This window comes from Oxyura jamaicensis, chromosome 5 (genome assembly GCF_011077185.1).
Source record: "Oxyura jamaicensis isolate SHBP4307 breed ruddy duck chromosome 5, BPBGC_Ojam_1.0, whole genome shotgun sequence".
NCBI lineage: Eukaryota > Metazoa > Chordata > Aves > Anseriformes > Anatidae > Oxyura > Oxyura jamaicensis.
The window spans coordinates 11,570,399-11,593,246 of record NC_048897.1 but is presented as its reverse complement, the minus strand read 5'-3'; the positions used below and the strand labels follow the sequence as shown (position 1 = coordinate 11,593,246).

At 33.6% G+C, this 22,848-nt stretch overlaps 1 protein-coding gene across 5 annotated transcripts in view; it reads right to left on the bottom strand.

Moving 5' to 3' along the window:
- The window catches only part of STRN3 (striatin 3), a 60,039-nt gene that overhangs the window by 3,151 nt on the left and 34,040 nt on the right, over positions 1-22,848 (bottom strand). For 2 of the 5 annotated variants that reach the window (XM_035327730.1, XM_035327731.1), the window contains exons 8-15: positions 22,285-22,395; positions 15,438-15,578; positions 10,143-10,276; positions 3,931-4,106; positions 3,752-3,799; positions 2,454-2,575; positions 857-1,024; positions 446-586 (exon numbers count right to left, since the gene is read on the bottom strand). In XM_035327730.1, coding sequence (XP_035183621.1) covers positions 446-586; positions 857-1,024; positions 2,454-2,575; positions 3,752-3,799; positions 3,931-4,106; positions 10,143-10,276; positions 15,438-15,578; positions 22,285-22,395 — 1,041 coding nt within the window. The remainder of the gene's footprint in view (positions 1-445; positions 587-856; positions 1,025-2,453; positions 2,576-3,751; positions 3,800-3,930; positions 4,107-10,142; positions 10,277-15,437; positions 15,579-22,284; positions 22,396-22,848) is intronic. The other 3 variants (XM_035327733.1, XM_035327732.1, XM_035327735.1) reach the window with 3 other exon arrangements.

The following is a 22,848-nucleotide window of genomic DNA, read 5'->3' as shown; positions in this document are numbered from 1 at the left end:
AGCTATGTCTTTGTAGCATGTTATTTGTAGCAACAGAATTTCTAATATTTAATGTTCCACAGGGGAGAGGGTTTAAGCACAACCTGTACAGATTCTACACTGAAGTAATCTTCTGCTTAATTCACTTCTACAGTCTTCCATATCAAAGCTATATGATGAAAACTATTTTACTACACAGTTCAGACAACTGAATCCAGAGAAAGCCTAACTTAGAGAACAAAAACTGTTGCTTTTGCTATCTCTAACAGCTTTCAAATCCTCCTAACCCACAATCTTTTCAACTGCATCAGTTCCAAACATCTTTACATATCTAGCCAACTTAAGACATCAAATAACATAATGCAGGTAAGGTGCATAAGCTTTTCTTTTAATTTGCCATACAGTAAAGTTTGGATAAAGGTACCTCATCCAAGATAGATATTTAATAGAAAAGAGCTTTACTTACCAGATTCTATTTGCGATGAAAGCATTACCACTGACTGGGATGTTTCTAAATCATAGATTACTGTGCTGCCAGTATTAAAAGATGCCACCATATGTGCAGGATCACAACCTATGAAGTCGACTGACGTAGGTATTCCATGCTCTAGAAGGTGAAAAAAATGTCTTTAGAAAGAAACACTTTAAAATTCTTCAGAGTTTAAACATCAAGTTTGTTCTATACTGATATAATAAATAACGAAGAAAACGTTCCCTTTCGAGTAATGCTGCACCACCAGGATTATCTTATGAAAAGATCTTTTCCCATTAGTCCTGTTATCTAGTATTGAAAAATAGAGACAAGAAGCCTAGACAAACTGTCTGATGACAGATAATCAAAACCAAAATTTCACTAAAAAAAAAAAACCACACTTACCTTTCTCTCCATTGTAAGTGCAAATACAGGGAATTTTTTCTGGTGGGTTCCATAATCTAATAGTGCCATCTGCTGAACAAGATAGTAAGTGATTCTTTACACCGCTGTAAGCGAGACCCCAGACTGCATCTGTGTGAGCAAGTAATGTGCCAGCTAGAACGTTTGGCTCTGGAAAAACAAAAATTTAGGAATTAAATATTTGTTGTACCTCAAAGTAAATCAAATTCCACAAATATCCCATATAGTAAAAGATTAATTAATTTATCATTCTGTAAACCTGTGATCTAACAGATCCGTTGGTTGCAATCATACCTATTCTTTAAGTATCAGTAAGAGGAAAATCTAAATAAGTGCCATTCACTGTCAGCATGAATTCTGAACAAACTGGAATGCATATAAAAAACTAAAGACAGGTGCTTCTGCATTTGTTTTATTCAAGTAGCTTTCTAGAATCCAAATAGATTAGATTCACAAACAAAATGGTGCACTACAATGCACTTGAATTATCAGTGCAATGAATAACATTGCCCCACTATTCATCACAATAGTTTTAGAGAAATTTTGAACATATTCATGCAGCTAGCTAATAAACTGAGATTTTAACATTTAAATAGCTTGCTATTAGCAAATCATATTTGTAGCCTAATAATTCCTTTAGTCATTTGTTGAAATTACATATAAACATATACAACCCATAAGTGAAATTAAATCACTTAAAAAAAAAAAAGTAAAAAGAAACAGTCCTTCCCTAGGGAGGCTATAAGAAGTAAAGAAGTGAGAATGGCCATTATTATTTATCAAGGAGAGCAAGAGAAGGGAAAAAAAAAATCTTTTTTTTTTTTTTTTTTTTAATTTTGTTCATAAAACAGCAGCTAGAGTATTACACAGTGGGTCATTTTTCACAGCTTCTGCAAACTGTCTTTTTCCAGAATGATGCACACCTGTTACCACCACCTCTCAGACAGGCTGACTTCTTTCATTCAAATTTACCATCTTAAGGATGCTTGGTTGCAGCCTTTTCTTTGTATAAGATGCAAAAAACACCTAACATATTCAACTTTCCACCTTTCTGAGTTCTTTAAACACTGATGACTTTGTTGTAATATTTCAAAAAAAAAAAAATACTGTACTCTACTGACACAGGGAAATGCTTTAAAGCTCTCAGGTACCCTAATATCAAAACAAAATTACTTCTGATATGTAATAAAAAAACACAACCATGTTTTTTCAACAATTGTAATTAATCTTAGTTTTCTGAGAATTTCCTATCAGGATAAATAAAAATTCATCCCCAAATCTGGAATTTTGCTGCGAAGTAGTAAAGCACAGTCCTTAAAAATAACAGATGTAACTGATTTCTTCTTTAATATTTAGACCTCAGAAAATGATGGTCTTCCTGCTACAGTTCTACAAAGTACATCACCAATGCAAGTGAAGTAACGAGCATTTACCACACATAAAGCTGAAAACTAAAACAATTTAGTTAATGAATGGCATTCACATTTCACAAAAGGTTTAGTAAACAGATTATTGTCAAGAAGAAAATTAATGTTCAAGACAATGGTTATCACTTGTTTATCTTTTAAAAAGTACTTACCATAGGTATCATACGGGTCAACATTAGGGCTAGGCATGTTCCACCACTGGATGGTTGCATCAATACCACCACTGAAACACTGTTCTCCACTAGAACTAATTGCCAATGACAATACAGGTCCACTATCGGGAGACAGAACAAAAAGTTTACTGATACTGCCAACAGTATAAAGGTTAAAATTTTGCTATTTAAAAATAGAACAAAACAAACAAAAAGCCCCACACTAGATTGGACTAACTAGTTACGGAAAAAAAATGTGAATTCCAAAGGAGCAGTTCTGTTAGAATATATATTAAGTCCGAACAAATCATACAAACCTGTATTAAAATATTGAAGTATATATAACAAATTAACTATCAAAATTTAACCAATTCAAGGAACATGGTCTTTTTTCAACAGAAACTACATCTGGTAAGCATGAGTTTTTACAAAGCATCCATGCCAATCTAATAACTATTTGTGCTGACAGAGGTGGTTCCAGCCCCCTGCCACCAAAACCATTAACTTTCTCAGACAGAAACCTACACTCCAGTAAACTGGTTCATAAAGATAATCCTAGGATTATTTTTTGGTCAAGATTAGACCACTGCTGGTTTAACTTCTTGAATCTGTTTGCTGTGATACTGGACAAGCACAACCTGTAGATCAAACGAAGCAGCAACTCTGGACATACCACTAAGTCAAGGTTTAACTGTCTTGTAAAACACCCCCAAATTACATGGCTCATGACACGCCATGCTCAGGATACAAAGTTTATTGGTTGTTTAAGTGCAGATGAGCAAACTAGAATTACCTATTTGAATGTAGTGAAAATAGATTATTGACTAGATCCACCAACATACTCAAAAGAGTGAGGAACAAAGCTGAACTCCACATTTAGTTCTTTTTTTTTTTTTTTTTTTTTTTTTTTTTGGTCCTGATGACCTCTAGTGTACTTTTCATTTCTCAAAACTATATCTGAGGACTACTATGTTAGACTATGGAAGTCTACTTTACCTATCTTCTTTACATATTAAAAAAATACAGTCCAAGACACATGCATTGCTCAGGCAATTTAATTGTCTTCTTCAGCAATGTCTTTTTCCCCTTGCAACTAACTACATTTGCTACTTCCTGCCCCTTTTGTTTTATCATGGACTCTGCAAGTCATGAGATGGGCTCAGTATTTGCCTGGTTTTAAAGACCATAATTTTGTTTATCTGATGTAAAAATGTAATACGTTTGTAGCCTTTAAGGTGAAAAGTACCATGAATCCAGGAGATAACATTTATCAAACAGTAATTCTGTCAAGCACTTACATGTGGGCCCTAAATGTGTAGATGGGTTCTACATCTAAAGAGGCACTCCTGAAAGAAGAAGAAAAGTAATTACACTAAATGAAATCTCTACTGAAAAACTTTGAAAAAGTTTAAGAGTTTAAAAGCCTTTGAAATTGATTAAAACACAACTGATGCTTTATAAAAACCCATATACTTGCTTTTTGGCAGGAACTGTTTTCTGCAAATTCCAAAGTTTTAGAGTATGGTCCTCAGAGGCTGTAACCAGCACAGGCTCTACAGGATGAAAAGCTAATGCCCGCACTCCATCAAAATGACTGCGTAGCGTATACTTAGGGTTCCATGTCTTTCGGAAGGCATCTTTATTAGCTGGCAGCTTAAAAATGAAAAGGAGTAATTGTATGTGAGTTTAAAAAAAATGTCTATTTGTACCTTAGAAAAAATATGGTATTTTTGATTCAGTTAATACATATTCAACCTTAAACATGCATTTATCTATTGATCTACCTAATATGCATACACAAGTCTATCTCTGGCATGCAAAGTAGTCTGCATTTTTTTTCCCCCCAACTGTAATAGCTTTTGTTCCATGGTGGAAAAGGAGTATAATGCTGAGTATACAAACAAGCAGCTTTGATTTTCAAAATTTGGTTGTAATCCTTTTGTGCAATGATACCTTAATTCTTCTTCCCCGAAGAAAGGTGTTGGCTTCATTGCTTATAATGTTCTCTGTACTCAAGGAAGATATTACAACTGTCAAAAGCTCATTTATCACTTAAACACAATAAAAATAAGCTTCAGGCCCCCAGTGAGTTAATTCAAAACTTAATAAACGTCATCATTTTAAACATGAAATTATATAAAAATATTATTTGAAAGTCTTTAATATATTTGAAAGCTTGAAATATATTTGTGAGGCAATAATTTAGTTAACTATGTGAAACAATACGTACTAATTTTATGTTTCTATGTTGTGAACATATATTTTATACTCTTCACCTAAAAACAATTAGGCTAAAAACACAAATTATAACTGCTTAGTATTAATCCTCAGTACCTTGGAAAAGTTACAGTCACTGGAAGAGATTTTTTGGTAAGAAAAAGTAATTTAGAGTAGAATTTAGAGTATAATTTATATTAACCACTTACCAAAAACCTCCATTCAAGGAGAAATACATATACTCCTCTATTTCTCTTAAGTAATTATAAAGGGAGCTTACAGAACTGACTTTAGTCGGATGACCAAAATTAGCAGTTGATTTATGAATGGAAACTAATTTTATACTCTACATTACACACTATCTATTCATCTATATATTCAATATCTATTCATGTATATTTTTAAAGCAGTGTTCAATCGTAGGGCAGAATTTCTCAGTAACACTAGGAAGATAATAAAATCTCTCATATGTAATAAAATCTCACTACCTTCCTTATATGTGTCAGGACTGAAAATAAGTATCAGATCATACGTAACAGCCTAATAAATATTCTTGGACCAAATCTCCAGCCTGGACCAAATTTCCCACTACTCAAACAAAATCTGATTATATCCAATCAGAATAAATAGACAACACAATTACTGTTCTGAGATACAGATATGCAGGCATTTGCTTTTCCTATATGCATATTTATACACACACACACACATATATATATATACACATGTAAATACAAACCATGCCAAACTCAGATCAAGAAACAGATCTGTTTTACTACACGTGCAACCTGGACACTTTTTTTTTTTAATACCATGTAACAAATACATTTTATAACAAAGTATTTTGTTCTTAATCTTCCTCCTCCACAGCATACTGAATATCACAGTATCTTTAATTGAAATTTAAGTTATTTAGAACTATACTGCATATTACATACTACCTTCATACGAAGAACCATTTTTTTTTATTTCCAGGAACAGTGTGGGATTCTGGAGCTCTGTATTAAACTTACTAGCTTTCAATTAAAACAGCTTATTTACTCACCTAAGGCTAAAGTGGATGAGAAAGTGAAAATATATATGTCTAGGAAACAAAGTTCCTGAGTATTCTTAATCCTCGTTACATAAACTCATTCAACTACCTGCCTAACTCCTGCACTTGTAGCATTGGGCCTTTGAGAAATTTAAGTCAAACATTTGTAACGTGTAATGGTTAATTTTATCATATTATAACCCAGATTAAAGAATAGACCTCACTTCTTTGAAGATTTGCACTCATAACACATTCATTTTTCTTACATTTGTGATGAACAGCCGTTCAATAAAAGCAGGACTGAGTACACTTGTCCTTATTTAACAAGGAAAATTCAAGTCTTTTGTTGCTGTTCTTAAATGGCTATTGCAATGGTAACTTCATTCTCAGAAGTACAGAGGAATCTGCTAAAATGCAAGGTACCAAATTTACAGAACTTCCTATATTAAATATGGCTTTGAAGTCTTAACTTTTAAAAATAGATTTCAATATCGTGCTTCTTTTAGAAAATACCGTGTGTACACCTTCCGAGACATCTAGCTACATATGATTTTGTTTTAATTCCTGTTGTCCACCTTGATATCCTTACTACAACCAGGAGAACAACTAACACATCTTTAAAACAGAGATCCTTAAAACCTCTAAGAAAATAAAACAGTAGTCTATTTCAAAAAAAACATGTACCTCACAAAAACACAAACAAGGAATTTGGAAAAGCTATTTGCTGATTACAAACTATAAATGTGATCTACACAATAGGGCAGGGCAAAATAGAAAAGTAGTAATATATGATACTGTATCAATGTTATAAGGTATTGCAAGTCAAAAGCCTCTCTGAACAGAGAGACATGGGCACACTGCCCCATAAAGTCTTACATCCTACTGTAAATGTCAAAGTTAAAGAAAATCAAGAGAAGACAGACTAGAGCACCATTCAGCTTTAAGAGCTCCTTCTCTTTTTTTTCCTAAACTTCAGCGGACAGGACCAAAAGAGGTCAGCTTGATCCTAGTTCCTGGATCAGTAAGTGGCCACAGAGCAAATGCTTGGAATAGTAGGGTCTACCAGAAACAACCCATCACCCCAACCATCCCACAAACACACAAAAGAATTCTGTCTAGCCCAGGAGACACAAAACACTAACAACAACAAAACTTAACCACAACCTCTTGAAACTTAAAGCACAATAGAAAATAACAACAACACACATCAACCTTACCATACAAAAAAAGAAAACACTAGAGATTAGAGGAACAAAGAGTTGGAAATGCCTACTTCATAATACTTGTCCAACCTAATCTAATAGGAATTGTTTTTGCCTTTATTTTGTTTGTCTGTATGGGAATACAAGGCAAACTCCTCATTCCGCTTTACAAATCACCAGGGAAACAAACTGGGGGAAAAAAAGGCAGAGGGAGGGAAGCTCTTCCCCACAGTGAACAGAATCCTTATGGCACAGTAAAGAGACTTGCATCCTTCTCTGACGATCACAGTTAACTACTCACCTACAGCAATTACAACAATAAGAAAATAATACTTAGTAACTGTACTCAGTGCCTTTTAATCTTATTTTTTCTTTAGTATGTTGCAGATTAGGAGGTTTCCAAATTTAGATGCTCTGATGAATGAGGACCTTTGGATTTGCAACCAAAAACCAGCACCATCCTGTGCAGCTATAGAATCAGAATTATATGATTTAATTGGAGTATTTGATTTAATAACAACATCGCTTCCTTAGGGTACAAACAGCTGCATGCACTAAAATCAGTATTACAAACTTCGTATTGAAACACATGACTTTAGATGACTGTACTCTATTATACAGTATCTACACCTTAAATAACTAGTCTTGTGGAAATTTGTGCACTAACATATTCCCATACAGAAAAACATTCAGCTACAGTTAAAATTCGAAATATTTAAAATTTAATCCCCATCCTGCCCAACATATTCTCTCCTTTTCAAAATACAACCCTCATCAAGGAGTGATATACAGAAGCTAGTGAAGGCCTACTGTGGTTTTTGGGAGGGTGGGGAGGTTGTCTTCTGTGTGTTTTTTTTTCCCCACTATAATTGTTCACACCTGAGTTATTTGAGGAGTATGGAACTATTGCAAGCAAAATGCAAGTGGAATTACTGAATGTGCAGTGGGTTTTTAAATTAAAACAAAAAAACACTAACCTAGCTTAACATCAGCTGCTCATCTGGACACTTACTGGAAAAACCGGTGGCTTCAGCTAGGCTTATGGAGGCAAGATACTAAGATATCCTTGAAGTACTGTATTACAAGTACAGGCTCAGAAATGGTCTTACTAATTGCACATACATAGTTACATGGAAGCTACTTCAGAAATTAGGAACTATGAAGGGATTTTCAACCTGAAAGAACACTGTGATGGGGAACTAATACCATCTGAATTTCAGTCTCCTTAGATCCACAGCAGGACAAAGATTGCCTTATTCTTAAATAAAAGTTTCATTAAAACTTTTCCATCTGTGTTATTTGATACTGCAAGTTTATCTTTTCTGACATAGGAGGAAGTCAGAAATCACCATGTATTTTTCAGATACTCTCGTGAAAGTCCCTAAAAGCACTGTAGAGGAAGCAGAGAAAACCAATTATAGTTACAGCCAATCACTTCTCATTCCCATTTGGTGAATGAGTTAATTTGGAGGAGAACAACTTATTCCTATCTTTTGTGTCCTATATCAGCCAGATAATCATGAATTAGATTATGTCCCCATATACCTCCCAAACTAAGCTGTAAATCAAGAACCTCTAATGAAAAGGTTTCAACGAAACAAATTTGAAAATCCAACTACTCTGACATACCCATCAGTAAAATGGGAACAACACAAAAGAAAAACCACCAACAGAAACTAAGAAGTTCAGTAGTTTCATCTGGAATTCTAAACTGCTCTATATTCTCTCCCAAGCAAGTTAGTGTTCAATGAAGGATAATTTAGAAATTAACCAAAGTAGTAAATAGAACACTATGTTAGAAACCTGAACTACTCAATTTCATAATCCCCAATGGAATTTACTACCGGTCAGAAACCTGCAGGTTAGGGTACTATTTTACCAGCAGTTCTGGATGTTTCAAATTTAAGCACCCTTAAAGCATGTTCAACAATAAAGTTATCAAAAAAACCATTTTCTTCCATATCCTCTTATTCATAGATCTTATTGAAATTTATATATATATATATATATATATATATATATATATATATATATATTTTCTACACATTGCACATGATCCTCATGCCTGTCTACAACATTTTACATATGGAGATTTTGTTATATAGAAAGCAAAATCCTGAGAAGAATAAGATGCAAAGAGTTGGAAATTATCTTTGATTTTAAGTTACCTTATTTCTCAGAAGTGTTATGTCATTGAAATGAAACAGACAAACTGCAGATTAACCTTTACTGGGAACAAGGCAATATATAGAAGTATGAAAATGCTCCAAGTATTTAAAAGAAGTACTTTCATTCAATTTCATACAGTTCAGTAACAGGATAAATAATATTTTCATTTGTGATTGAGGAAATATAACTATGTAACACCCTACAACAGAAATATAGGTTTTAATTGCTGTAATGAAGTACTAATATTTCTACCCATTACAAATACAGAAGGACAGCTATGATTAAATAAAAGCTGTGTAGTCTAAGTATTTTCAGACCCTGTAAAAAGCTATGAACGATTTACTTCTCCACATTGCAGGTTCTAAGATTTCAATAAAAACCCTAATAGTGTTTTCCTATACAAACACACTATCTAACTTGAAAAGTTATATGTAGTTATAGAAACAAAGTGAGGTACCTTAACAAAACCAAAAAACCACAAGACACTTTATGTAAGACTTACCTGACCATTTCCCTAGTCAGACAAATTTACCAGCGAATGAAAACAACATTAATTCAAGAAAACACTACTGGCAGTAGCTTAAAGAATATAGTGAAAAGAATCTCAGATCTCTTAAGATAATAATAAAAATATTCTCTACAAGTCTATATCTGAAATATATAACAATGTATATTCTATGCTGTTAACTGTATATAAAGACAGGAGCAAAGACAATAACAATATTTGTGTTTTATGCCATGTCTTCTCAACACTCCATTACAGTGTATCACTGCCATTTCTTTAAAAGAAATTCATGTTAAGAAGTAATTTTATGTCATAACAGATCCCCCCAGTGAAAAAAAAAAGAATAAAATTAAATAAGAAGAAAATAAACAAGTCCTCTTACTTAACTTGGATTTCCCAAATTACTTAGCACATTCACAAGGTCTGCCCTCCTCCTCCCACAGACGTTTTTGCTACTAAAAGCTCTGTTCTCTGCATCTCTTAATATTCAGGGTGGGGGTAGGGAGCAACTATCATAGAGTACATTAAGCTGTATAAAGAATTTTAAATAAAATTGCACTTACATCATAACTATAGTCTGCATCATTTGTTACTGTCAAGTCTGCAAGGTCTCCAAGGCCCAGTACACTTAACAAAACATCATCAGAACCCATAATAAATGACTTGCCTCCTCCAGATGGAAACGTTATTGGCTCAGCTACAAAGAACAAAACAGTTTCTTTAAGTCTCAATGTAATAATTTAATCTTCGATGAAAAACTGCATTATTCATCACTTACAGGCAAAGCAGAGTTTAAAACTGAACTTGTATGCACTACATACTACATACCAAGTAAAAAGGAGCATGACAACACGCACACATGTGCAAACACACATTTAAAACAATTCTTAATCATTTCTGACATTTGATTTCAACTTACTTCACACAGACGAATTTTTGTATGTAAAAAGGTCACAAGAATTAAGTGACTGGACTGACATCACTTTGCAAGATCAAAATTATGTCCCAGGTCTCCAAATTATACTTCATTCACTATACCACGTTGTCTGCTTTCTACCCATCTGCAAATGAGTCTCTGTGTTTTATACTAGTCAGACATCTCTACTTGCATGACGAATACTTTTATCTCAGAAGTTAAAAGCCCCTGCAAAATCTCTTCTACTTTCAGATTAAAAAAAAAAAGGAAACATCTGTTATTCATGAATTCCCTCTTAACAGGATTCTGGATTCTAGATGTTTAAAATACACTCAACGGGTATTTACCTTCGTTAGCTGTGCCTTCCTGAAATTAGTATTAAACGTTTCTGTTAATTACCATTTAGAAAGGAATAAATACTAGTTACGTATAACGATTCCTTCTGAACTCACAGCTGAATAATAAAATTTTAAACATTCACCCATATTCTTTACGATCTTCAACAATCCTGTTTTACAACTTCTACAATACTAACAAATACCAACTTACTGGTGAGGAATATTTCTAAAGGCTTAAACACTGTTATACTTCAGCATATCATTAAAAGCTGCTTTTAGTTATAAATATTCCTTTTTGTGCAAAAATTGGGACATTTGAAAAGTAGAGCACTTTAGACCAACTTCAGCAAAGTATGAACTTGCGTTAAGTGCAAACATCTGTAAAAATGCTAGATCTTATTTGACACCTTCAAATAATAATTCTTCTTGACTTTCAGATTTCACTGATTTGGAATACACAGTTATAGTCTCACTGTAATGACACTCCTCAGTTTTAATCATCTCAGAAAAACCTTGAAACTCACAGAAAAAACTTCCAGAGCTGAAAAACATCTGTAACTTTTTTTTTTCATGATAGAAAGTTCCAAACGAGGTCTAACAATCAACATATTCTTTTTTTGAACATACATCTTTATTATACTACACTGCCACGACGTGAATGATAACCACAGCAGCTGAAGAAAAGTGACTAAATTACAGGTGCCTGGTATCATTGCTAAGGCAATCAGAGGTGTGCAAACAGGAGCCAGCACAGTCAGATCAATAGATCTGACTAAAACTAAAAAAAAATGAAGTTTTTTAGTATAGCCAAAAACAGCACTTCAAGAGTAAAACAGACTCTAATACTTGGAAACTACTACACTATTAAAAACACAACCTTATTAGCACAAACACAAAGTGTGCAATTGCATAAAAAGAGCAAACAGTATTCTACCTGTGCACAATTGTCTCTTTTTAAAAGATTCACAACCCACACAAAGGTCTTGACTCAGAATACATTAAATTCACATCCCAAATAGCTTACCATGCCCTTATATAAGCTTCTAATTTTTGTTAGTATTTTACTAGAAAGCTCCATTTGAACTTTGTCTCTTCCAAACCATACACATTTTAAAAGAAACCATATTCCTAGAAAACTCCAAATTATTTTCCATCGTTCCACCTAGTGTTTTGTTATGGATAAAAAAAAGAAAAAAAGAAAAAAAGCTGCTGATCACTGGGAAGAGGGAACAGTATGCTCACTTCACACCTGAGGACAATTTCCATCCCTATTGTAATGCTGTGAGTCTTATTTGATCTTTAGAAAAGGTCCACATGATTTACATGAACTCCCAAATCTGTCATACTAATACTTTGTCAGATTAATGCTGTCTGTGCTTAGCAGATCAACTTGCATGAAAAGATGTTTTATACTAAAAGTGAAGCACTACCACAGAAAAACAATGCCACAGTAAGAGTCTATGCATAAATCTATCAAACTTGTTTTGCAGAGGTGAACATCCTTTTAAAACTTCAAAATCAATGCTACCCAAAATTCAGAAGTGTATTTCTCAACATTAAAGCTGCCAACGTTCACAATACATAGCTTAACTATATTAACTTACTTCCACAAATATTTTTTAAGACATTCAAAAAAGGTTAAAATATTTCAAGCTGTGTGGGTTTACAACAGAAGATGCGTGAAGTTGTAACTATTAAAGATTCACACCTGGGCATACCAAAAATGATACATTGATAAATATATGTAAATGATAAAGTTAAATTACTTATCAAATGCTTTTTATTAAAAATCAGAACATTTTTTCTATCCTAATATCATAATACGTATGTTTAACTGAGTTTGCAACCAATAAATACCAAATAAAAATGGTAGTAAAAATGGTAGTTTTGCATAAAAAGACTTGTACTAAGTGAAAAGATGCAATGATTCAGTATTTGCCTGTCCTTCTAATCTTGCAGTTACTGACATCATATACAGTTAAGTCAAATTCAACTAGTAATATTTGTACAGAAGTGAACTGCTTTAATCAAGTATCTCTGTACACATGATGTTGTCTACTACAAGACCTGGACAACTGATCTTGTTTTCCAGAAAGTTAACACCTGCTACAGTGAAAGTTGCAGTAAGTACCCAAGCAATTAGCTGTTACTACTGTTGTTTTTTTTTTTTTCTTTGACAGAAAACAACCCCACAGTCTATGGATAATAAAAAAGAACAAGAAACCATGAAAATAATAATTTGCTATACAACATATTGGATAAAGAAACATGCTGCAGTTCATTCTGTTTTTCTGAAGATCTTACAATATGGCAAAATGAAAAACACTGATTTCTTACAGCTAAAAATATAAAATTTAATTATAGCAAAACAATTTTCTCATCATATTTAACCAGACACTTGAGTAAAAAAATAAAAATATAAAGTAACTTTCAGAAATGTAAAACATATTCCCAGCCAATTAGAACCATAGTTCTAATAGAATCATGCTTTCTTCCCTGGCCCCCTAACCCTCACCAGGAAAAAAACAAAACAAGTGAGCTTAAACACTTTGTTATATGCATGAAAATAAAGTTACCAACCGCTCAATATATAACAGAACTGGAACACTTAAAGTAGAGTGTAGCATAAACCTTATGTACAGTCATAAGAACATTACAGCTTGGTAATGTTCATTAGGCTAGTGTGCCCCAGAGGATATATGATTGATTCGTAAAGCTGTCTGCCAAAAAGCTTAACTTTTAAAACATAGCAGAATAAAACACTGAGCAATATCAGCATCTTATGATAATGAACTACTTTGCTCTTGTTAAAAAAAAGACAGACCTAGAAAGAATACAAAGACTACACTAAGTTTGCTTGCTTGCAATTTTGCACCACCTGGTATAAAAAGACAGACAATGAGTCACATAGCATTGAGGATAGAATTTCTGACCAAACAGTAAAATTTACACTCCACTATTCCACTTGGAAAGGTATGCAGAAACCACAGGTAACACATACAATAATTAAGACACTCCTGTTACTGCTCTTAATGAATAAAGCTCAGCAAACTGAACTGATAAACTGAAAATATATGAGCATATTAAGTAGCATGGAAATACAATCCTGAAGGCACACTTCACTTGAGAATAGTTTAGATGATCTTTAATTGAAGTATAGTGTCGTCTTTGATACCATGTTCAAATTTACTACCTATTTCTTCAGAGAGAATGTTGTGTACCTTATGACTCGAGATACAAAGCCTCTTAAATAGACGAGAGTTAAATAGCTTGCCCTTAATGTGTTCCTCTGCACAACATGTATGGCCCATGGACTGAGGGACCTTTAACTGCAGGATTAACACGCCCATAATACCTTCACACAGCCAGAGGACTACTGAAAATGCCTAGTACAAAGCATCACATTAAAGCACATGGTACTGAGAAGCCTGGTATCTCTCCACTATCTATCACACCACATTTATAATGATACTGCAAGATACATGCACATATGTATCAGCAAGGTGAAACTTCACCAGTAGGAGGTGTTTTTTTTTCCCCTCTTTCTCCACCAATTGCACTCTACAGGTGAATTTGATACTTGTACATCTTTAAACTGTAAATGTAAACAAAAATAAAAGAGGCAGTAAAAAGAAGGCTGAAAGATGAACACTTAATAGTTTGCAAGAGCATCAGAAAATCTCCCTGAAAAATTTCCATTTTTCTGCTTGTCTGGGGACATGAATTTGAGGTGGAAAGGGTGGGATGACAGCAAGGATTATGGAAGAACAGAAGAACCGATAAGCAGCGTCAGCAAAATGCAAATTGTTTTGACTTTCAGGATAGCTGATACCATGCCAGGGTTTATGGGTCAAAGATAATCCTAAAAGAGCCAAATTCGCATTTGGTGGACTATTTTGATTTTTTTTTTTTTTCAGTAGAAGACAGATAATTTACACCACATTATTCTAATCTTGAACTTACTACAATGAAAACTATTGCTTTAAGACTAAAACCTTAAAACTGAAAATGGCAAAAAGCTGAATAACAAGATTTTGGGCTATTTAGGTTATTGTTTGCCATTAACTTCCATTGCTTAAGGTAATCCCAAAACGGGAACTAATATTTTGTAAAGAAATGCCTCAATATACAAAGATGCAATGTAAAATAGGACAAGAGAATTTAAAAATAGTAAACAAACATTAACCTTGAGGAAAAAGAGACAGGTTAGTCTCAAAGCTTAAATAACCACTTTTAAATTTCACTTTAAAATGCAAACTGTGTATCAAGTTTTAATACTCACCTTTTCCCCCAACCCATCAATAACAACCTATTTGTACAAGGTTTTGCTAACACTGGGTCTGCAAACAGGGATTTAATACTGAATAGGTTCAGATCACACAGCTGTACATAAAGTTGTTTGAAAATACTTCTAAAAAAGGTCAATTACAATAAGCCACTGGGATTCAAGCTGTAGTCTTGTAAAACCATTTGGGAAGAACTGCAAATAATAATGATGTGGCAATCTGCAACTCCATTAAGCTTTATAGAGGGCACATATGTTACAGTGTGTGCTTTCTAGAAGAAGTCTCCTGTAATATAATAAGTAGCTGAATTTTTTGTACCTTCCTCTGCTCTTGCACCTTCATGATCAGTCATTCTAGAAGAGGGTGACCTAGATTGATTAATGATTCCTGAAGGGATGTGGGGTATCTCATCATCGCCAAGATCTGCTATCATGTCGTGAAGTTTTGTCCTGTTGACTCCTGTAAATTAACGTCAGCAGCAAAAATTCATTTGATTGCTACCGCTTGACTTGACAGAAGTCTAAAAATCTATTAAACTAAGTAAACAAAAACAACTGCTAATGGGACCTCATTCAAATAAATACAATGCTTTTTTTTTCCTTTGTATATTAATAAAATTGTTCTTTTGGAAACCAAGAGGAATAAATGCATTAAGTCTAAAACTGCATGCAAACAGTTTGAATTCACCAAATCAGAGAATAACTGCTTTGTGTTCTGCAGATCTATTTTATAATTCCCTGTAGGAGAGAAAAAACCTCAATCTTAGATCCCTTGTGAGAAGCCAAACATCAAAAGAATATAATTACTAAACAAAATACATATGAATTAAACATTTGCTATTAGTATTAAACAACTTTAACTGTACTAAACAATTTAACATTGAAACACAGTGCAAATAAAAAATAAGCTTACAAACGAGGGAAAAAGTACAGATAAATCATAATGGGGGTGCAACAAACAATTAACTTTCCCTGCTTTTGAATGGTTTTCAAGTTATATAAAATGTTTATTAAATACAAGGCTAAGCATGCTCCCACCACTATATGAAACTGCAGATGCATACCACATCTACTATATAAGCATGCCGCAAGAAATAAAATATACTGAATTATGTGCATTAAATTCATGATGTAGGTACTGGCTAGCAATAGCATGTTTTAATTAAAAAAACTTTTTAATTAAGTTCATTTCTGCTTTCAACTTACAGCTTTCTCATTAAAGTCTTCAACCATTATGCCAAATTTCAGTGATAGACTCTTTTTAAAGAAAACAATCCACAATGATATAAGACATAACCAGATTTTAATCAATAAGGAAGTCCTTACAGGTATTGCTGGCAGTTACACTGCAGAACGTTTTAAACAAAAATAAACACAGCACACCTACGCTGACCCCTCAAAAAAAAAACTGCTATGGAGCATGTTTTTCTTTTAAGCTCACTACAGTATAAATACTTACTACATTTAAAAGGGCATATTAATACTTGAATAACTTTCTAGCATATCCGTTATTGGTCAAGTAAGCTTTAGGAAGCAATTTATTACACTCCGAGTTGATGTGCCACTTAAAAGATATAAAACCAAAAAGAGCGTTCATTTTATAAAGTAGCAAAAGGTAAATACTACAATAAGAGATCACTTATTTAAAGCAGAACTGTATGTTTGAATGCTTAAACTCTAAAACACTCTTCGAAATAATACCTGATCATTTCAGTTTTTTAGATCTTTCTTTGACAAAAACCGTTAATATTCATGTCACCAAAAATAAATATACATCAATAATTGAATACTCTGTAGATAATGCACAGAGGGATCACAATGAAAAATACTTCTGAACGTGGAATCACAGCAAAACCATTCCATGCATAGGCCAAGAAGAATGTTATATAACTATTCACATTAATAGTTATAAAACATGCTCATTTTGCCAAACAAACTAGAACTCCTCATACTTTTTTTGTACTTTTGTTATGTTTCTTACTTTATTTATGAAACATATAGTATTTCCGTTAAGTCTATGAAAGCTGCTACCCAGAAGTTGTTTGAGAACAAAGATGGCTTCCAAAAGTTTCCCTTATGCAACAGAACAGATTTCTTGAATGGTTAAGTTTCATTTCACTCCTGTGTATTAGTGAGTCTAGAAACCTACAATCTCAGGTAATAAAACAGTGAAAGTTTTCTTCCCTGGTTATGGTTATAATGTTTATGTAGAATCATTTCAAATAAATCCAGAAGTAAAGCAATATTATTGCATTAAGAAAGATAAAGATGGATAAAGCAAGGATTAATAGAAAGAGACCTGCTTGAGTTCTGGAGGAGATGGTGGAAGCTGATAAAAATGTATTGCAAAAAGAATTACTAACAGGAACACGCAACATTCCTCTAAATGCATGAACAGAAAAGATTTCATTGCAGTTAGATTTGAAAGCACAAGAAGCAACTATCAGGAGGGTGGGGGGAACAAAGTATATGTTACAGTTACTGGTCTTATCATATCACAGACGTTGAAGTCCTGAAAATAACATCCATCATTATACAACTGAAATGACCTTCCAGTTTTTGCTGGCGCAGTTACACTGCATTTTAAGTCCTGACTATGTTACTGTCCTTTTGTGCACTTCATCTTACAGAGTTTGATGATCTATTCTATCATATTATCTTACCACTTCTTGTAGACGTCAGCAGACTGAAAAGAACTGTATTTGCCCTGAAGAGCACAGATCTAAGAAGATTCCTCTGACCAAGGAGGTGAAGGAGGTCCCTCCTCACTAGTGTGAGGAATATCTCCTATGCATCAACACTTTTTTCCAATAGCCACTGAACTGACGTGGTTAAGATCTCATTTCAAATGTGTACCAGTTAATTGCAGTCAGCAGAGGTGAGATATTTATAAAAGACATTCTTAAAGGTCTCAACGTTCTTAAAGGTCTCAACTGTACAGACTGCAGAGCTTGCTTTTGTGTCTTTTCTATTCCAGTTGCTTGTCAGACAGAAAGCTGACAGCTTGAGGTGATCATCAGCTGATATACTCTTGAAGATATTATAGAGCAATCACTAAGTTGCATGATAACACTAACAACTGGTACCCTGAACTGTCTACTTGAATATACTCTTTGCTCTCCAGAAGAAAACACATTTGTCTTCGTGTTGATAAATCCAAACTATTCAGGGAAAATGCCAAAAAATAACTTACTAGATTTTATTCACATCCAAACTGGAAGCACCTTTTGTAAGTGCTCTCACCCTGAACAGAAGGGCATGAGAAAACTGCCTCAGAGCATGCTCAGAGAGAAGTAACTAGCAGTCGTCCTGTTTACTCTGCTAACCACTGCTATCTTGAGCCAGCCAGTCACTTAATATGTCATTACTTAGGGGATTGTCAACTTTGACTTAGGTGTTCTTCAGCAAGTTCAGTCACTTCTTGTCCTTCAGGCATTCACCTCAGAACGGCCCTCAATCCATCACACAACAGAGGGAGAAAGCAGCAGATGCCATTTCAAACTGCTACTCTGTACTTCATGCTAAAAACGCCAACACTCATGACTGGGAGATCACTACAGAAGACTGTAGAGATTTCTGCTTTCTACTAAGTGTGCCTGCGTACCGTTGAAGTGTTCTAAATGTTACAAAGATCTTTAAGGATTAGAATGTGCAGCTATGTTCAATGCGCTAAATGGCTATGTTCTAGTTTTCATGATGAAAGACAACAATCAGTAAACATAAACCTGTTAATGGTTATGGTAGATCACCTGTTAATGGTAATGGTAGAACACCTAGAATCTAACATTACCTGTTAATGGTAATGGTAGAACACCTAGAATCTCCTTTAGAGATCAAAAGAGAAAAAAGGTAATCAAATATTCAGCACAAAAAAGCTGTGGTCTGACATGTCAAACAGATTGTATTAGTTCCAAGATGTAAGAGTCAGAATCTAACAGTGATCCTTTTGCATCAACCTGTGATGCTGTCAAGATAGGTACATCCAAATTATTCCATAAATACAGAACAATTAGGCTGAAGCAGAAAGAATGAGAGAACTGTCATGGACCAGGAAAAGAAGAAAAAAAAACAGTAAAAGGACCTCCATTTAATGTGATCTAAACATACAATTTAAGATGTGAAAACTATTTTTCTAACTGCTAAGAACACACTAGTCTTATCTAATTGCATCAAATTGGACATGCACCATTTCCACAATCATGTTGTGAAAATTTGAGAAAGGGTATCCAAAAAACTGTTAACACCTGATTTGCCTGCAAAAGCTTGTTTTATCCAACTTGGGCAAAAAGTTTAATACCTTAAATTTAGCATATTAGTGTAGAAGGTAAGATTGTAAGAAAAAACTTCTGAAGAAATCAAACCTAATTATAATAGATGAATAAGGAGTTAAGTCTAGAATATACTGTATGTGTCTTTAAAAACATCCCACAACCTCAATGGCCAGACTTTGGGTTATTTTACTGATTTTATTACAAAGGTAATGTAATTAGAGCATTTTTTTTAATTCCTTTCATACGAAAGTAGTACTTCCACATAATACTTTGACTACTCTGACAGATAACAAAAACAAAAAAGGAAAAAGAGCAGAAATTACATTATGAAGACGTGTATGTCAGCAGTAGACAACCTAAATCAGAGTGTTCCCCCCAGAAGAAAGCATATGAATGCAAACTACAGAAGTATCAAAATAAATCACATCTTCTGTTCCCTTATTAACCTCCACAAATGGAATGAAAGTTATCATATACCCGGGCCAGGGCCACAAAGATCCTGTCATGAATAAAACAGTCTAAATGTATATTATGGGACAGTTCCCAGATGCTGGTCCAATAAAACCCATTATAATGTCTGCCCTCCAAACACTGCAAGGCAACATGTCCCACCCTAAACACATGCTTTTATTGTGTATGGAAGTTATGCTGTTCAATCACATCAGTGATTTAAAGGTCAATTTTTAATTAGAAATTATTATAATAGATCTGACAACTACAGAATCCCACAAACCAACCTGTAAGACTACTAATATAAGCTCAGGGATTCCCAAAAGATAATTAAAATTAAAAACAACAACAAAAAACTAAACCACAACCAAAACTTTAAACAGTGACTTGTATCACCTCACAGCACTGTGACGCACAGTTGTCTCCTAATTATTTCTCTTATGCAAACATATTCAAGTTTAAAAATGACTTTAGATGAAGAAAAAACTTAAGTTTTGATAGAGGAACACACATTGTCAGAAGACAATGCAAGTCAAATAATAACCAACGACAACCATGTCATATCATTCATGGTGCAAAATTTCGTGTGTTACTGTTTCTAACAGCTGCAGGAAAGCAGAATGAGAGAAACATGTTAACCTTTTCAATTTTGCAATTGAACACTTCAGATATTATATAATTACTACTTAACCTAAGTGATTGTCTAACAATTTAATCAGCACTATTGACCACTAAAACATCATTTTTTCCTAATGGGTGAGGATTATACTCCTCTTCTGGAAGCTGTACGACTGCTACAAATTGGGAAAACAAAATGATTGTGAAAATTCTTAATTGCATAGCAGCCAAATAAGCAACAAGTGCAGGAAATAAATTGTTTTTATACAAGTCCAAATGATAAAAACAAAATAAATAGGGAGACCTGGTAATGGCTTTTCGTTCTATTTATACTCCTACAGCAACACTACTTGTCACTTTCAGAGCTGCTCACCATGCAGAAGCCAGAAAATGCTACCTGGTATTGTGGGTGTGAAAAGGTTAGAATCAAAAGTATAGTTTTGAGAACTTTCACTATGAGATAATCCCAAAGAAACAAATATTTTAAGAGAAATAAGAAAATCCCCTAAATAAATACTATTTTCCCCATAAATCAAAACATTTGCTGCTATTATGCAGCCATTACATAATGTAGTCTAAAATGTGGAATTTACATTCCAACAGTCTAAAAGGTGAAGTTCACTAAGAAAAATTCAAATAAGAGGTACATTTTACTATTAATAGGAGGTATCTAACCTTACAGAATACTTCATGTGAACTTGACTGTCAAATGCTTATTTACATGTTAAATGAGCATTATCATCCAGATTACTAACATAAATTCTAAAAATGAAACCAAAAACTGAATAAAAGTATCTTTATGCTCTGGCAAAAAAAAATATTTGTGTGCACCTATATGCATGCATGAGAGTCATGCAAAACTGCTGAAAAACAACATGCACCAACTGAATTTTGTCAGAACTTAATCTCAAATCTTAATGAATTACAGAATTCTTTATAAAACATTGTATTTTATTTACCACCTGCTTTAGTTAGTACATATTGACTTTTTTTTTTTTCAAATACAGGCTTTATTTTTTCTTTTAACTAAATACAGCTAGAAACTGTAATAATATACTTCCGAAATAAGAAACCTGCTATCAAGGGAGCTTCTCTATGCTAATTTAATAACATTTTGCCCACTGATAACTTTTTAGAGCTGATGGTAAAAGTTACAAAATAATTTTATTATGTAGTTAATGTTGAAAGTCTAGTTTAACATCATTCAAAAAGGGCAGCCAGTGTGAAAACTCTTAAAAACTAAAGAGGCGTTAAACAAAACGCGTCAACTGCTCAGAACAGGGAAGGACAACACAAAATAAAGATTATATAATAAACAAAGCCACAAAATAACAATCAAATTACCAGCCTTTTTTTTTTCTTCCATTCTCATCTTGCCTTAGATTGCGAAAGTATAGAAGACCATAAACAGCAATTATAGCTTGATTCAAGCTCATGATTAAAAGAACAACCACAACACCAGTACATTATTACATTTTAAGAAGTGGAGAAAGCTTAAATTTTCTTTCAGCAAACTTTCTGGAGTAGAAACAACCCCAAACTGTAAATTGTTCGCTATTTTTGTACTCTCGTTACAAAGCAGTTCTCTTTTACCTACTTAAAGTTTCTGTGTTCTCAACACATTTGTCCCATCTAGTAAATGGCTGGAGATATAGGTTTCAACATTCACATTCAGCAGTTAGAAAGTTAAAGTTGGTTGCCCCCGTTACAGAAAACAATGTTTAATGGAAATAAATAAATAAAACAGAACTCATGAGGAAAAAAAAAAATCTTCTATATAGATAAGCAAAAAAGCGTTGCATTACAAGATTCAGAATCTGCACTTACTCTTTACCCCTTTCTTCCCCTTTCGTTCCTTCTTGTACTGTTCCTTCAGTTTACTTATTAGCCCCTGGTCTACATCCCAAACCTCAGCAGTTGGGGACAGGTCATCTTTGTCTACATGCAGCATATTATTAAAAGAAAAAAAACAGCAATTGGCAATGCAAGCTGTTGGTGATTTACTATAATAGCTGTATAAGAGCATCAATAAAAGTTCTTAATAAATCTTTAAAGGTGCAGTCTCAGTTTAAAGTTTAAAGCAGAAACAAAATACTAAATCTTGTTTCAGTTTTCCAAGGCACTGCTTAGTATCAATTATATTTTGGAAAATTGTATGTTAATTTGTTACTAAGGAGCAAACAAATTAAGCTTCATAAGTAACTTCATGTTACACACTTCAAAATACACAAAAATTCATTGGTGCTCAGAAACTATTAGTGCATCTTTAGAAAGACAGTGTTAAGTTATTCAGCCAGTATTGAATAAGCAAATGAAAGTACTCATGCTATATTACTCATGAAAATGCAAGCTGAGTAAGTCAGTGCCAGTTTATTCATGAAGACCACCATG